The 14,544-nt window shown below is 40.7% G+C and overlaps 1 protein-coding gene across 1 annotated transcript in view; it reads left to right on the plus strand.

The window, feature by feature from the left end:
* LOC143404470 (calreticulin-like) overlaps positions 1-13,545 on the plus strand; it is a 28,800-nt gene extending 15,255 nt beyond the window's left edge. The window contains exons 5-10 of the mRNA XM_076862590.1: positions 742-836; positions 2,254-2,463; positions 4,747-4,860; positions 5,660-5,803; positions 11,316-11,408; positions 13,294-13,545. Of these exons, the coding sequence (XP_076718705.1) occupies positions 742-836; positions 2,254-2,463; positions 4,747-4,860; positions 5,660-5,803; positions 11,316-11,408; positions 13,294-13,545 (908 nt within the window). The remainder of the gene's footprint in view (positions 1-741; positions 837-2,253; positions 2,464-4,746; positions 4,861-5,659; positions 5,804-11,315; positions 11,409-13,293) is intronic.
* Positions 13,546-14,544: the final 999 nt, after the last annotated feature.

Consider the following 14,544-nt stretch of genomic DNA (forward strand, 5'->3'; position numbering starts at 1 on the left):
GTGTGTTGGATAGTCAGAGAACACTAACTCAGAAGGTGAAGTTGAAAATTAGGTTAAAGTCTATTCCTGAACCTTTGGCATATAAAGTTCTCTGGGCTCAGAGTTACTGATCAATAAATATTTCCCCTGAGAGTTTTCACAAGGTAGAAAGGCCCTAAGGCTCTGCAACTAGGTAGGCAGTGATTTCAATCCCAGCAAGGCTTCTTATTAGCTATTTGACCTTGGGCAAGCTGCTTAACTTTTCGGAGACACAATTTTCCCAGCTAAAAGTGGAGATAGTAATACCTACTTGTAAGAATTAAATGATATGGTATAAAATGCCTGACACAGGAGGGGATTCCGGTTGGTTTGGTCAATAGGATCCCTGGCAGAACATCAGAGAGACAGAAAAGAGCTGTATCCCTCAACTAAGAGTACCCTTTTCTCCTGGCTGCTTCTCCACAGGACTCTTTTTCCAAGCTCTGGTAACTCCTCCTCCTTACCCCTTCAGGCCCTTGGTGGGACTAAGCCCACTTCCTAGCCCTGAGATAGCACTATAGCTTTCCCAATGTCCTGACCCTGCCTTTATAAAGATTCCTTTCATTAAATCTTTCTCAAATATTCCTACAGTAGATTATGTCATGTATTTCTTGCTGATCATACTGATTAACACACAGGCTGTATCTGTCTTGGATCTTGGCCTTGGACTGGGCAAACTGCCTGAAATTGATGTGAAATCATGCTTTGGGATTTAATTTCCAGGACCTGACATCTGTGGCTTTGGCAACAACAAAGTACAGGTCATCCTTCATTACCAAGGGAAATACCATGAGAATAACAAGACCATCAAGTGCAGGGTGAGTGTATAGGGCTGATCCTCAGCCTGAGGGGAAGGATAAGCATTTTATATTGGTTATCTCATTAATCCTTATAAACTAAACACTATCATCTACACTATACAGATTAGAAAGTAGAGCTAAGGAAGTGCTATAAATTCACAAAAGATCAGCTGATCCAGAAACCTGTGAAGTCATGTAAAGTTCTCAATGCATGACATGGCCCAGTCCCTAATGCTAGATACTGGGGAGAATGGGGAGGTAAGGAATGCTGGGCTTTAAAATGAGGGGTCAGTTTATTATAGTAACATCAGGCTAGAGACACTAAGTTTAGCTAAAGGAAAGTAGGTGGATTTCATGAGTAATTTGACACTCACTCACCAAATGCTAACTCTGTGCTGGGACTTGGGGGTGGACGATGTGCTAGACATGACCTGATAAAACTTACAATTAAATTAAGATAGGAGTCAAGACGAGGAAAGTTGGGGCTGGGAATATAGCTCAGTTGATAGGTGCTTGCTTCGCATGCACAAGACCCTGCGTTCAATCCCCAGCACAAAAAAAAAAAAAAAAAAAGAGGAAAATGACCACCTAGTATAATTGGGGTCTGGGAATACAGGGGAGGACCCTCACCCAAACTGGAGGCTTAGACAATGCTTCTCCTTCTTTTTTTAATACATATTTTTCTAGTTGTAGTTGGATACAATACCTTTATTTTATTTATTTTTATGTGATGCTGAGGATCGAACCCAGTGCCTTGTACATGCTAGGCGAGTGCTCTACCACTGAGCCACAACCCCAGTCCAGCAATCCTTCCTAAAATAACTTTTTCCCTGGGCTAAGTTTTCAAAGATGAGCATAACTTGAAGGGATATGATAATTTTACAGAGAACTGAATTCCTGGAGGAGAATATTGCTTGAGAAAAGTCAAGGAAACTTGAGGAAGAGTGGTACTGCCAGAGATTTGGCACAGCCAGGGCACAGAGAAGATAGGAACTGAGTCCAAAGAAGCCATGGGGCCTGGGTTATTGGTTCAGACCTAGAGCCTTTCTGAGGAGAATGGTGTGGGAGCTGTGTGTGCAGGAGCTCCCTGATGTCCTCCTCTGGAGCAGGAATGCAACTGATGGATCATATATGACTCCAGCTGTTGAGAAGCTCATAGTCTAGAGGGATAGACAGAAAAAGTCAAGATCAGAGAATGATCAGAGCTGTTGTGAAGGGGAGGCTGGAAGGTAAGGGAGACTGGAGGAGTGTGTACTAGAACAACAGACCCAGGATCCCTAGAGGGTTAACCAGAGAAAGGTGAGGAAGATGTGATAAAGTATATTTGTGAAAATATGGGAGGTGACATTCAGGGAACTGTGGATCTCGTGTATTTAATGCTTGAGATCCAAAAAGTTCGATATAGAGCTGAGATATTTCCCCATTTCCTTTATAGATCAATAAAGACACTCACCTGTATACTCTGATCATTCGTCCCAATGCTACTTATGAAGTCAAAATTGATAACCAGCAAGTGGCAACTGGGGAACTGGAGGATGATTGGCAGTTCTTGCCTCCCAGGAAAATAAAAGACCCCTATGCCCGGAAACCAAGGAAATGGGATGAACGCCTGCAAATAGAAGATCCTGAAGATAAGAAACCTGAGGTCAGAGGATATTTGTCTGGGAAGTGGGTGGGATCCCAGCAGTGAGGTAAGAGGAGGAGGCTGGGAATGATAGAACAGAGACTGGGCCCATCAAGATCAGTATTCAAAGCAGTATAGAAGGAAGAGAGCACACATTTATTGAGGATCCTTCTGACAACCTCTGTGAGCAGTGTTGTATGCATAAGGAAACACGTTAGAAAATGAAGTGACTTGCCCAAGCACACACACATTAGAAGGAAGATTTGCACCTCTATTTCTTTGACTCCAAAGTTATTGATATGGGCAATATAAGGTACATACTCATTGATTCATTATCATTCTGGAAAGCTGTACTGGAGGTATCTTTGACGAGGACAACCCTTATTCTCCAAGAACTCAGAGTCTAATAGGGGAGGCAGATAAGAAAACAAAGATCATACCCTGTGATCAGTGCTGAGACCCAGGGAGGTCAAAGCCTGTGAGAGCCCAAGCCCAGTTTGGGGTGGAGTATTGGTTGTGGTCTGAGAAAGAAGATAATGTTTAAGTGATTAGATTAACCTAAGGGATAGAAAAATAGACTCTGGGGCCAGACAAACATGAGCATCAATGTGGGTTCCACCACTTATTAACTATGAGACCTCAACCTACTAACAAACCCTGGGCAAAGAACATACTATTGTGAAAGTCAGTTTCATAAACAGGGATTAGTATGATGCCCATGCATGAAAGTTGTTGTGAAGATTAAATGAGCTAATATAAAATACAGAACATAATGTCTGGTACATAGTCAATCCTTAATATATGGCATTTATATGCTTTATAACATACTGAATTTCAAACAATAAATTCACTAGAGTAAGGGAAGTAAAAATGGGTTAGAAGAAAGACATTCCAGACCTAGGGAATAGGTGAAGCAAAGGTGCAATGATTAGGTGGAAAATAATATGATTGTGAAAAGAACTGAAGCAGCAGTTCAGTATTTTGGAAGGATAAAGTTCAAGGTGGTACATGATAGGAGGACAGCCTAGAAGTCTTCCAGAGCCAGCCTATGGAGGGCCCCACCTGCGATGTTGCTATTCCACAGGTCAGAGCAGGGTCAGTTTTTTGTAAGGAGATGCTTGGGGTAGGAGAGGGCAGCAGGGAACCCAACAGCTGGGTTTGGTCCTTGGATATATAAGGTATCCCCCCAAAACTCCTTTGTTAATGCAGAAATATTTAGAGGCAAAATGAATGGATCTAATCAGTCCATCCTAGTTTGAATGGGTCACTGGGGAATGTAACCTGAAAAAGTTCATCTTCCTTGCAGCTGCTTTCTCTCTCTTCTTCCTGACCTCCATGAGGTGAGCACTGTTTCTCCACCACACCCTTCTGCCATGATATTCTGCCTCACCTTGATCCCAGAGTAATAGACTTGGCTGACCATGGAGTAAATAACTGAAACCATGAGCCAAAATAAACTTTTACTTCTCTCAGTTGTTCTTGTGGGGTCTTTTGGTCACAGTGGCAAAAAGCTGACTAACAGTTCTTAAAGAGAAGCCTGCAGTGTAACCTTATGTAAAGAGATTCAGCAAAAGATTCCAATTACAGGGGGAGGGAGATTTAGGCAGAGATTAAGACAGATAATCAGGCAAAGTGTCTGGGCCTTTAGCACCGTGGGAAAATTAGGTCTAAACTCCTACCAAGCCTGGTGGGCAGGCTCAGAGCAGCAAGATTAACCACAGATCCGCCCTCCTGGTGAAACCCTCCACCTGATGCTGTCAGAGTTGGCTCAAGTCCTGGGTGAAAGCAGAGAGGCTGCAGGCCTCTGTTCCCCCTGCAAAATGAACCAGAAGAAGATGGAAACTGATTAGCTGGTTGGGGCTCAGCTTCCTGAAACAGAGTTAGCATCCTATCCTGGGAGCTATCTTCTTGAGAGAACCCTGCCTAGAAAATCTGTCTCAAAGATTGCAACACCTTTCAATACCATCACACTGGCAATTAAATGCTGGTGGGAACAAACCACATCCAAACCATAATAAGCACATGATTGGGGAAAGGGTGAGGTCAGAGACAAGAGAAATTCCTATCTGATTTTAAGTACTCAAGGTCAGAGTGATAGAGAACCCAGAGGTGGGGCAGGAGTTGCTGCTTAAAGGCTTTTTCTCTCCTGCATAGGAGTTTATTTACAAAGTCCTGAGCTGGCCCTTTATGTAGGTGAGCAGAAGGATTGTTGGGGTAGGGAACCAGTTCCTCCTGACTAAACTTGGGGCCCCAGTTTCATCCCAGACCACATATCTATCTGCATGAAGAAACATTTCATTTTAGGACTGGGAGGACTTTGAGTACATCCCAGACCCAGAGGCCAAAAAGCCGGATGACTGGAATGAGGCGATGGATGGGGAGTGGGAAGGGCCCCTGATACCAAACCTCAAATATAAGGTGAGGTGGAGGTAGAGAGGGGGGTGTGTGTCTTTCCAATGGGTATGAGAAATAAGATAGAAGCAATGTATATTCTAATTTACAAACAAATTCTGTGATCCTGTGTCATTTTCCCTTCCTTCTACTCCCTTACCCCAAATAATGCTGTCCTCATGCCAACCCTTCTCTCAGGGCTGTGCCCAACTGGGAGAGGATAGGCTGGTAAAGACAATGCTCAAGCTCCTGAGCAAGGAGCTTGTCCAGTACAGTGGAAAGCAGCCAAAAGAACATGGTCCAAACAGGAAATGGGTCTGGGGTCAGTATCTGGAAGTCTCAGAAGTGGGCCCGAAGGGGAAAGGGTAAAACATGCATGAACTCAAGCTGTTAGGGGACAGGAGAACTTCTTTTTAAGGGTTAATTCCTGACCTCCTGTCAAAAGCAAGAGCTAAAGAAGTCAGCTGACAAGTGGACCAACAATAAAATTGACTGAGGCAAGCATTTTATTTGGCCACAGTTTCCTGTGCCACCCACCAGGAGGAGATTGGCCAAGATACTTAGATGATGTTCTCTGAGAAGCCACAGTTTCTTAACTTCATGAATAAGCTCATGCAGAGAGGGGACAGGCTCAGAATGAGTCTCTGCCCCATCCTATTTAGCACCCTCTGAGTCAAAGAAAGGGAAAGAAGCTCCAGGAATCCTGCTCTGAATTCTTATGTCTAATACACAACTACTCTAATGAATTGATTGGCCTTTTTGATTACATGAGATCAGAAGAATGGAAAAATGTTAATCCTGTGTTCTGCTTTGGTTCTTTGCTCAGGGACAGTGGAAACCTCGGATCATTGACAATCCCAATTACCAGGGAGAGTGGATTCATCCAGAAATAGACAACCCTAAATATAAGCCTGACCCCACCATTTGTCATTATTTTAACATCAGTGTTCTTGGCCTGGACCTTTGGCAGGTAAAGCTTTCTGGACTCTGATCAACAGTTCTAGTGTTCACACTGTGGAAAGATCCCCAGGTTGGAAATCACAAACTTGAATAAGCCTTTATCTTTCTAAACCTCAAACTTCTCATCCTTAAAATGGGTAATTATATTCATCCTAGCAATTTTAGCTCTTACAAAAGCTAAAATTGACTGAGTTCCTACCGTGTACCAAGTGTGGCATTAAGGGATATGCCATTTAATTTTCATTATACATCTTCTATTTCTAAATGTGAAAAGGAGACTCAGAAAAGTTAAATTGCCAGATAATATACAACCGGGAAAGTGAGCAGAAAACTAGGATCTGGGCTGGGCATGGTGGGGCATGCCTGTAATTCCAGCGATTTGGGAGAATGAGGCAGGAAGATTGCAAGTTCAAAGCCAGCCTCAGCAACTTAGTGAGGCTCTAAGAAACTCAGTGAGACCCTATCTCTAAATAAAATACAAAAAAGGCTTTGGGATGTGACTAAGTGATTAAGCACCCCTGAGTTAAATCCCCAGTACCCGCACCCCGCACCCCCCAAAAAAAGAAAGAAAAGAAAAAAAAAAGAAAGCTGGGATCTGAGTGCAGGACTTTCTGGCACCAGGTCCAGGTTTTTTTGTTTTGTTTTGTTTTGTTTTTTTGGACTTAGGGTTGAACCCAGGGGTGCTTAACCACTAGACCACATCTCAAGCCCTTTTATACTTTATTTAGAGACAGGATCTCTCTAAGTTGCTGAGGCTGGCTTTGAACTTGTGATCCTCCAGCCTCAGTCTTCCCAGTCTCTGGGATTACAGATGTGTACCACCACACCTAGCTAGATGCAGGGTTCTGATACTTTACACCACTTCTGCTGGTCCTATATGATTCCTGAAGGGTAGTTCTATAGATAAACAGAAACCAGAGATGTGGCAAAAGTCTGAAATATTAAAATCCCTGGACAGATGTTGGAAGTGATAGTCCCAGCCCTGATGATAGGCCCTGCCTTGCTTCCCTCTCTGCCAGTCATCTCTCCTTGGCCCTATCTGTAAGGATCAGATTCTCATGACTTTGAAGAGTCATTTTCCCTTCCATCTTTTTTTTCCCTGAGACTTGTGTTGGCCCATAATCCCTCCCAGGAAGTCTCTAGAAATGGCAATCTGCATAGTCCTGGAAGATTTCGCCTGGAGAGGAAGTAACTTGGTTTTGTAAACATTGGCTTGGGATCAATGCTTTAGCTATATTTTCTTCCTTAATTCCCACACCTCTGTAAGGTATTTTATTATTACCTCTTTTACAATGGAGAGAATTGAGGCTCAGAAATGTCAAGTGAGGTGGCCAAGAGCACACAGCTCGTGCATGGGAGAGACAGGATAATTCAAATACATGTCTGTCAGTCTCTAAAGTTCTTTCTGTAATGACTACACCCACAATACAACAGAGCCTTTGGAAACCACAGCCACTTATCCTTGGGTGTATCTTGGTAGGTCCCTGGTCCTAGAAATCTCTGTTTTATTTCTATAGTTCACAGCCACCAAAGGTCTCTGGATTAGACACGTCATATTTCAAGTGTCTCTTAATTTCTTTATTCACTTTCCACTTTATTTCCACTTTTGTGGTTCTCTGGTTCAAGGACACCAACATAGAAGTGCAAGGAGGTCACGTATGTAAATTAGCAGGTGCAGGAAAGGGATTCAGGTGAGCAGTGGCGGAGAAAAATAGCATAGCTTTCCTTCCTGGTTTATCTGATAAATGTGGATACAATTTACACAAATTTGCATTGTTATCTTTCTTTTTTAATTGTCCCTTTTTAATACATTATAGAAACTTTCTACATCTTGGAAACACATGTGATCATATTACTATGCCTAGTCTGATTATTGTCTTAAAATGCCCCCCCTTTTTTTCCCCAATGAAATCCTTAAGGTACACATTTTAAACTTTAGTCATCTACAAAATTAAAAATTATTTGACACTAATTGCTCTGGGTTCTCTCAGCCTCTCTCAGCAAGCAAACCTTTCTATTTTAAGAATTGAAACCATGCCAGAGAAAGGCTTCTCAAATCTTAGCATGCATAGAAGTCACTGGGGAACCTTATTAAAATGCAGATGCTGGGACTGGGGTGAGACTCTATTTCTAAACCCCCAGCATTACCTCTTTATGTTTTGTGTGTGTGTGTGTGTGTGTGTGTGTGTGTGTGTGAAAGAGAGAGAGAGAGAGAGAGAGAGAGAGAGAGAGAGAGAGAGAGAGAGTTCTGCATGATGCTATCATCACCCTTGAAGACATTTTTTCCCCTCTAACATCTAGTTAGGTCTGGCATCGAGCTGTCTACTCTACCATCCCCACTCAACTAACCTGGAGCATATAGTTTATCACAGTCTCTGCACCTTATTGGAAAAGCCAAGGGACTCTACACATGAAAACGATGGATATTCCTTTACCTGCCCCTCCCCCAACCACCCTAACCCCCCTTTCCAGCCTTTGGATATTCTGCAGGTTCAGTTGCCCTCTCTGTCCTTCCTTCATCCCCATTTAGTAAGTCGGTTGACTTTTCTGCCTTGCCCTGACCCCTCCTGTTCGATGTTCTGAGGCCTTCAAACATAATCCCTTTATTTTTTTCCTTTTAGATATAAGTAATTGCATTCTTTGGTCAAGGCAGAGGCTAGGCGGGTGTGGCAAAGCAAAGAAAATACTTTTCCTTTGGGACTCCTCATGATCTATTCAGTAACATAAACTTCAACGAGTCTAGCCCAGCCATAATGCAAAGCACATTGATATCCTTTAGGTCAGGTGGTCTGTGTCAAAGACCTGTGAAGCCAGGAGGGTAGGACTTGCTATCTCCATTTTTTTTTTTCCTTCAATTTGTGTGTGTGTGTGTGTGTGTGTGTGTGTGTGTGTGTTGCTGGTGACCCAGACTAGGGCCTCATGTAAGGTAGGCAAGCGCTCTGCCTCTGAGCATATCCTCACATGCACAAGGCCCTGGGTTCAATCCCCAGCACCATCAAGAAAAAAAGAAAAAAAAACACAACTCTTTCTTATGTGTTCTTTTCTCCTGTGTGAAGAAACCAGAGAGGGTATATTTTCTGCCATTTTTCCATTTTGCAGATGAAAACATAAGATTAGAGAGGAGGTAAATAGACCAAGGTCATCCCACTGGTAAGTTTTGGAAGCAGGACTGGTACTGCTTATGAATCTATGAATTTGACTTAAGAGGGCAAGGGGTCACTGAAGAGACCAAAGGAGATTAGTAATATTGGAAACAGGAAAAATGGAAAAGCCAACAAATGATCACCTTCTTTCCTTCTTTCCTTTCTCTCTCCTCCTTCTCCTTTTCCTTGTTTTTTGCTGGTGCTTGGAATTGAAGCCAGGGGCACACTGCCACTAAGCTACATCCAACCCCTTTCTATTTTTTTATTTTGAAACAAGGTCTCCTAAATTGCCCAGGCTCTTCTAGAACTTGCAATCCTCCTCTCTCTGCCTCCTGAGTCACTGGGATTACAGGCTTGCCCCTCCACACCAGACAAACGGGAAGTTTTCTAAGCAAGATTGCTGACAACTCAAAAGAAAAGAAAAAATCCCCAAAGTCAGAAAATATCTTACAGTTGCACAAGGATTTTTTAAAAAATATTTATTTTTTAGTTACAGGTGGACGCAATATCTTTATTTTATTTTTATGTGGTGCTGAGGATTGAACCCAGTGCCTCACGCATGGTAGGCGAGCGCTCACTCTACCTCTAGGCCACAACTCAGTCCCTGCACAAGGAATTTTGTAGACAATTTTTTTTTTTTTTCAAATGAGTCAGAGTAAAATAACAATCTCTATCTATTTTGTTGGTTGGTGGGGTGAGATGAGTCAAATAAAAGTCTTTCTCATGAAAAACAAAAACATAAACAAAATACGAAAAAACAACAACAAAACCCTTTTTGGTCACAAAAGTGTATGGCAAGGCGGAAGTTTTCAAAGCTTTGGGGAGCGACATAGTGTAACTCACCTGAGGCTTTTTCTTGGTCACACAACTTCTCCCGTGAAATTGACTTGAAGATTTAACATGGTGCTAAAGTAAAATATCACTGATTGGCCCTCCTTTTGTTTGTTTTGAAATACATCCAGATACCAAAAAAGTATAATCACTGTTATCATTTACTGAGCATCTATTATCTGCGGGACACTGTGATTTGCACTTATTAGCTCTAATTCTCATGACACTATCACAGGGAGTTATTATTTCCCTTACTTCTCTTATCAGAGGAGTTGAGTAACTTGCCCAAGATCATACAACTTCTATGTGGTTGAACTGGTCTGTTTGACTCCAGGTCTTGTGCTCCTTCTATTCTATTCCTTTGTTATGAAGTAAATAAACAAATACTGAAAATATTACATGCCATGAATTTAATTAATCTTTCTTTCAATGGTGAATACTTAAAATATTTAAGAAAATAGAGAAATATGGTATAGGATCTAAATTTTAGAGAATTTAAATTCTGCTTGCATTTCTTATGAAAACTTTTCTTTCCCCTATGTTCTTTTAGTTTTTCTGATTATTCTAAGGAGAGGACCTTAAATATAGTATCTATATGTAGGCATCATCAGAAGGAGGAGTTGTCAATCTGAGATGGGGCATGAGCCACTGGGCACAAACTAGAGGTTAGCAGAATTATGGAAGTTTCTTTACAGACCTCTTAAATAGTGGGTAGAGGCTTGAAGGAACACCAAGCCTTGGATATCAGTAGGTTAACTTCTTTCTACAGCAGATCATCTGGGGCAGTAAAGCATGCTGGATGATTTGAATTTTTAATAACCTTTGCATTCCCACCCTAACCTCCATCAATATTATTATTATTTAATTTTTTAATTTTTGATACTGGGGATTGAACCCAGGGACACTTAACAATTGAGCCACATCCTCAGACTTTTAAAAAAATATTTTATTTAGAGATAGTGTCTCACTGAGCTGCCTAGGGCCTCTCTCAGTTGCCAAGGCTGGCTTTGAACTCAAAATACTCCTGCCTCAGCCTTCTGAGCTGCTGGGATTATAGGCATGTGCCATGGTGTCTGTCTCCCAAACTCCATTTTTAATTAAAATTTCTGTGCCTGAGGCTTGGGAATCTGCATTTAGCAAGGGCCTCCTAGTGAACTGTATTTGTGTATGTGTGTGCTGAGAATGAATCCCTGGCCCTGCAAAGGTAAGCATGTGCTCTACCACTTAACTACATCCCTATCCTCCAGGTGATTTTCCATTTTTTAAATTTATTTTTTGGAATTGGGAATTGAATCAAGGGAGCTTCACCACTGAGCTACATCCCCAGTCCTTTTTATATTTTATTTTTGAGACAGGATCTTGCTAAATTGGCTTAGGATCTTGCTAAGTTGCTGAAACTGGCTTTGAACTTGTGGTCCTCCTGCCTCAGCCTCCTAAATTGCTGGGATTACAGGCATGTACCACTGTGCCTGACTCCAGGTGATTTTTTTCAGACCCTTTAATATTTAAGTACCCAGTTTTAATAATCCCATTATTTTATTTTAACAGGTAAAATCGGGCAGTATATTTGACAATTTCCTTCTTACAAATGATGAAGAGTTTGCTGAAGAGGTTGGAAATAAGACCTGGGGAATAAGAAAGGTAAGATGTTCCCCCACCCTGTATTCTAAATGTCTGTGTCCTCAGTTGTGCACTGTTATTTGCATTAATTTTATTTTAGTTATAGATGGACACAATACCTTTATTTAATTTCTTTATTTGTATGTGGTGCTGAGGATCCAACTCTGTGCCTCTTGTGGGCAAGGCAAGTGCTCCACCACTGAGCTACAACTCCAGCCCCTATTATTTGCATTTTAAAAATCAGTCTCACATCATGATCCACAGCTGGTCACATGGCCTTGAGAAGTGAGTCAAAGAACTCACATTCATTGGACATCTACAACTCTGTACTTATGACTCTGTGAGTACTTTGCAAAATTCACCTCAGCCCTTAAGATGACCTAAAAAGATATTATTACTTCCATTTTTCAGATGTAGAAACTGAGATTCAGAGTATAAACTGTACAAGGTCAACCACATGCACTCTTTAACTCAGTGAGTTCAAGTTTGAACCCAGAACTCATATACCTTTTGTGCATCATGCTGAGTATTCAGTGTGGTGCTCTAGAAGGGAGCCACTGAGCCCATTTTGGATGGATGGTTTGCAGAAAGTGCTGTTTACTAGCTTCTCTGCCCTCCCAGAATATTGTATGGGTGGAGTAATACTTGAGACAATGGCTTTATGATAGTGACACCAGGCATCCAGATGTCCTGGCTTTGCACGAAGGCCCATTGAAGCAGGGTGTAGCCAGTGCTTGACTATCCAACAGGAAACATCCTTAAAGTACTTGTGAAATATAGACACCAAAAAAAAAAAAAAAAAAAAAAAGGGTACTTGATATTTCAAAAAAAGCTTTAAAGTAATAATTATGGGGAAAAGTTATTAGACTTTTTTATACTTTTTAGTTTTTGTATGGTTTTGTCTTGTTTATTTGGGGGTTATCATCAAATATTATTTAACTGAGTCACTATTACATATTGGTTAAGAGTATGAGTTTTCGTTAGAATCAAGGCATGCACCATACTTAGGGCCTGGCCTACTGCTTTCCCTTGAAAAGAAAAAAATTGGGTTTGTATTTTTCCTTGACATCTACCAAATATAACAATTTTGCAAGTTAAAAAAAAAAAAAGTATGAGTTTTGGGGCTGGGGTTCTGGCTCAGTGATAGAGTGCTTGCCTAGCATGTGTGAAGCAATGGGTTCGATCCTCAGCACCACATAAAAATAAATAAACAAAATTAATGGCAATGTGTTCATCTATAACTAAATTTTTTTAAAAAAAAAAAAGAGTAAGAGTTTTGGGACTAGACTGCTTAGATTCAAATTCAGGCTCCATTCTTCACTGGCTGTACAAACTTGAGCAAGTTATTTAACCTCTTTATTATTCGGAAATAACGATAGCAACTATCTCATAAGTTACTGGCATACAATATGTGCTTAATAATAACTATTATTTTTGAACCATTTGTTCACTTGACAAATATTTGCTGACAAGTATTTGCCTGTTCAAAGCTAGGTATATAGCCAAGAAATAAAGAAGTTTTTGCCTCCATGGGTCTTACATTCAATTTGGGGGAAAGCAACAAGAAATGTATAAAGAAGTCCAAACTTCAGATCCTATGTTTAGAAAGTAGGACAAGTAATACCTCATGCATTGCAGTGAGGAATATAAATGATGTGTGTAGATTGTTTAGCTCTGTGTTCAGCAGCAGAGTAGTCATTCAATAAATATTTGGTGATTCTGAATCAATTTTTATTTACAAATTACACACATACACACATTTCATCCCACACATTTGAAATTTTGTGTGTAAATAAATACCATCCCAAAAAGTTTTTAGGCTATGGGAAGATGCCAGATATTCTAAAGTGGGTTAACTTTGTTTATTCCTTCTGTAAATTACTTTGAAATTTCACATTTTAAACAGGACATAGAAAAGCAATGGAGAGAACTGTATGAAGAAATGGAAAAAAGAAAACAGGAAGAAGAGTCCAAGAAGAGAAAGGAAGAGGAAGAAGAACGGGAAGATGACATCTGGGGACTTGAAGAAGAGGAAAATGAAGAGGATCCCAAGGAGGAACCAGGAAATTCCGACAGGCAGATGCAGGAAGATAATGAAGAAAGAGGTTTGCTGGGTGAAAATGAAGAAGTCTGTGTTGACCAGAAGGATGAACTGTAACTGGGGAAAAAATGATGATGCTCTGAAGCAGATGATGGTACTTAGAAGGAGAAATGTTTAATGCACCAATTTTTTAAAATGTGTGGAAAGAAAAGGAAAAAGGAAACTGTTGGAAGAAACTTTGGATTTTTATTTTCACCCACCTCCTCTGCTCTGCAAGATCTTCAGAAAGTCTCATCACCTTTTGGGATCATTTCCTTATTAGTGGAAAGGAGAGATCATTTCTATTTCATGAGGTTGTTGTAGGGATTAAAATGAGCTAATATGTGTAAAGTGCCTGAATATAAATATATAGTCAAAAGTAGTAAATATGTTAGAAGTCAGCCTGGGCAACTTAATGAGACCAGGTCTCAAAATAAAATTTTTAAAAAAGCAAGGATGTAGTTCAGTGGTAGAGCAGTGGCCTAGCATGTGTGAGGCCCTGGGTTTGATCTCTAGTATTGCAGAACAAATAAGTTAATTAATTGATTAAATTGTAGCTATGAAAATTATCATTATCATGGTGTTTAAAATTGTTGCTTAAGCTTCTGTGTCAACCTGATCCTCATTTTCAATTTGTCTGTATACCTAAGGATTTTATTTCATTTAAATATCTCTATTGCTTAGTCTTTGTTGAGTAGCGCAGATGCTTGTACTTGTGCTCATTGATGTTTTCATCTTGCAAATGTATCAAGCACCTAGAAACAAAATCAGATTTCCTCTTAACAAAAGGAAAGCTACTTTATTTGTTTGTTTGTTTATTTATAGTACTTGGGATTGAACTCAGGAGCACTCCACCACTGAGTCACATCCCCAGCCCTATTTTGTATCTTATTTAGAGACAGGGTCTCACTGAGTTGTTAAGCACTTCGCTTTTGCTGAGGCTAGCTTTGAATTTGCAATCCATTCTCTTCATTGCTGTTTTGTGCTCTATTTTTTTTTCTTTATTTTATTTTTTGGTAGTGCTGTGGGTTGAACCCAGTGCCTCACAAGTGCAAGGCGAGTGCTCTACCACTGATC

This window comes from Callospermophilus lateralis, chromosome 7, assembly GCF_048772815.1.
Source record: "Callospermophilus lateralis isolate mCalLat2 chromosome 7, mCalLat2.hap1, whole genome shotgun sequence".
NCBI classification, from domain to species: Eukaryota; Metazoa; Chordata; class Mammalia; order Rodentia; family Sciuridae; genus Callospermophilus; species Callospermophilus lateralis.